The sequence below is a fragment of the Alexandromys fortis genome, unplaced genomic scaffold (assembly GCF_014885135.2).
Source record: "Alexandromys fortis isolate MF-2015 unplaced genomic scaffold, M_Fortis_MF-2015_v1.1 scaffold_206, whole genome shotgun sequence".
Taxonomy (NCBI): domain Eukaryota; kingdom Metazoa; phylum Chordata; class Mammalia; order Rodentia; family Cricetidae; genus Alexandromys; species Alexandromys fortis.
This window is the reverse complement of record NW_026068097.1, coordinates 1,429,195-1,430,561: the sequence shown is the minus strand read 5'-3', so window position 1 is coordinate 1,430,561 and position 1,367 is coordinate 1,429,195. Positions and strand designations below refer to the sequence as shown.

The following is a 1,367-nucleotide window of genomic DNA, read 5'->3' as shown; positions in this document are numbered from 1 at the left end:
AAGTTTGATGGTGCCAAGGGTCCTGCTAAGGTTGCACGGAAAAAGGTGGAAGAGGAAGAGGAGGAGGAGGAAGAGGAAGAAGAGGAGGAGGAAGAGGAGGAAGATGAATAAAACTCCATCTCCTTGTGAATACCTTAGAGTAGGAAATCGCCGTGATTGACACATCTCTTATTTGAGCCGTGTCTATTGCCCTCGTTAGATTTAATTACAAAATTTGATCACGATCATATTGTAGTTTCTCAAAGTGTCAGTGGTTTACATGAAGTGGCCGTGGGTGTCCGGAGCGCCCTGAAACTGTATCAAAGTTGTACATAGCTCCAAACAGTTTTTCAAATGGAAAGGCACTCTCGTGTCCTCCTCACTCTGTGCACTTTGCTGTTGGTGTGACAAGGCATTTGAAGATGTTTCGGGCATTTTGTTTGCAACTCGTGAGGTAGTGTTAACTCTATGGTTGGTTATTGGCTAGAAATCCTGAGTTGTCAACTGTACATATCTATAGTTTGTAAAGAGAACAAAACAACCCAGACAGATTCTTGATGCTCCTTGTTTGGCTTGGAGGCTGTGAGGGAAGATGCCTTTTGGAGGGGGCCGTAGCTCAGGGCGTGCACTGTGAGGCTGGACCTGTTGATACTGCGGTGGGCATCCATTTAGCTTCAGGTTGTCTTGTTTTTGTATATAGTGGCATAGCATTCTGCTGACATTCTTAGCTGTGGAAAGGGGGGAGGGGTCAGCTGGCATGAGAAGTGTTTGGATTTTTTCTTTAGTTAAGTGCTGTAGATTTTCAGCTGTTTTTAAACTGTAGAGCTCATCATTGTCAGCGAAGCAAAGAACTACTGCATCAACGAAAGTTCAAAAACCCTCTGCACCTAAACGCAATTTGCAACATTCTGTTATTTTTTGTATGTTTAGAATGCTGAAATGTTTTTGAAGTTAAATAAACAGTATTACATTTTTAAAACTGTTCTGTATTACAATGGCCTAAATTTCTGACTCACTAGGCTTAGTGAAGCCACTTGTCTTCTTCTCCTAAAGCTGCTAAGGTCCCTTCCAGCTACAGACAGATGTGGAGTGGGGGGGTACCTAAAGTCCCTTCGTGATTTGTGTCTGGCATTAGGGAGAAGTACTGATCATGCCATAGATAAGGTTTAGCAACCTACAACAGAGACACAGGAAAAAAAGCTCAGCCTGCCATCATGACTGTGGGGTGTAAGATATCCCAACCCCGTTTCACCTTTACTCCAGCATGTATAGTGGGGTACAGTTACTGGGCTTACAGTCAGAAGTGCTAAGCTACTGCTTTTGTTTCCTGGTCCCCATGAGGTGCTGTGCCTTAGAGCGGCAGAGTAGACTTCCATATTTATAAATAT

General features: G+C 43.5%; 1 protein-coding gene across 1 annotated transcript in view; it reads left to right on the top strand.

The window, feature by feature from the left end:
- Hmgb3 (high mobility group box 3) overlaps window positions 1-961 on the top strand; it is a 4,623-nt gene extending 3,662 nt beyond the window's left edge. Inside the window, exon 5 of the mRNA XM_050123607.1 lies at window positions 4-961. Within this exon, the coding sequence (XP_049979564.1) occupies window positions 4-111 (108 nt within the window). The 3' untranslated portion in view covers window positions 112-961. The remainder of the gene's footprint in view (window positions 1-3) is intronic.
- The last annotated feature ends 406 nt before the right edge of the window (window positions 962-1,367 follow it).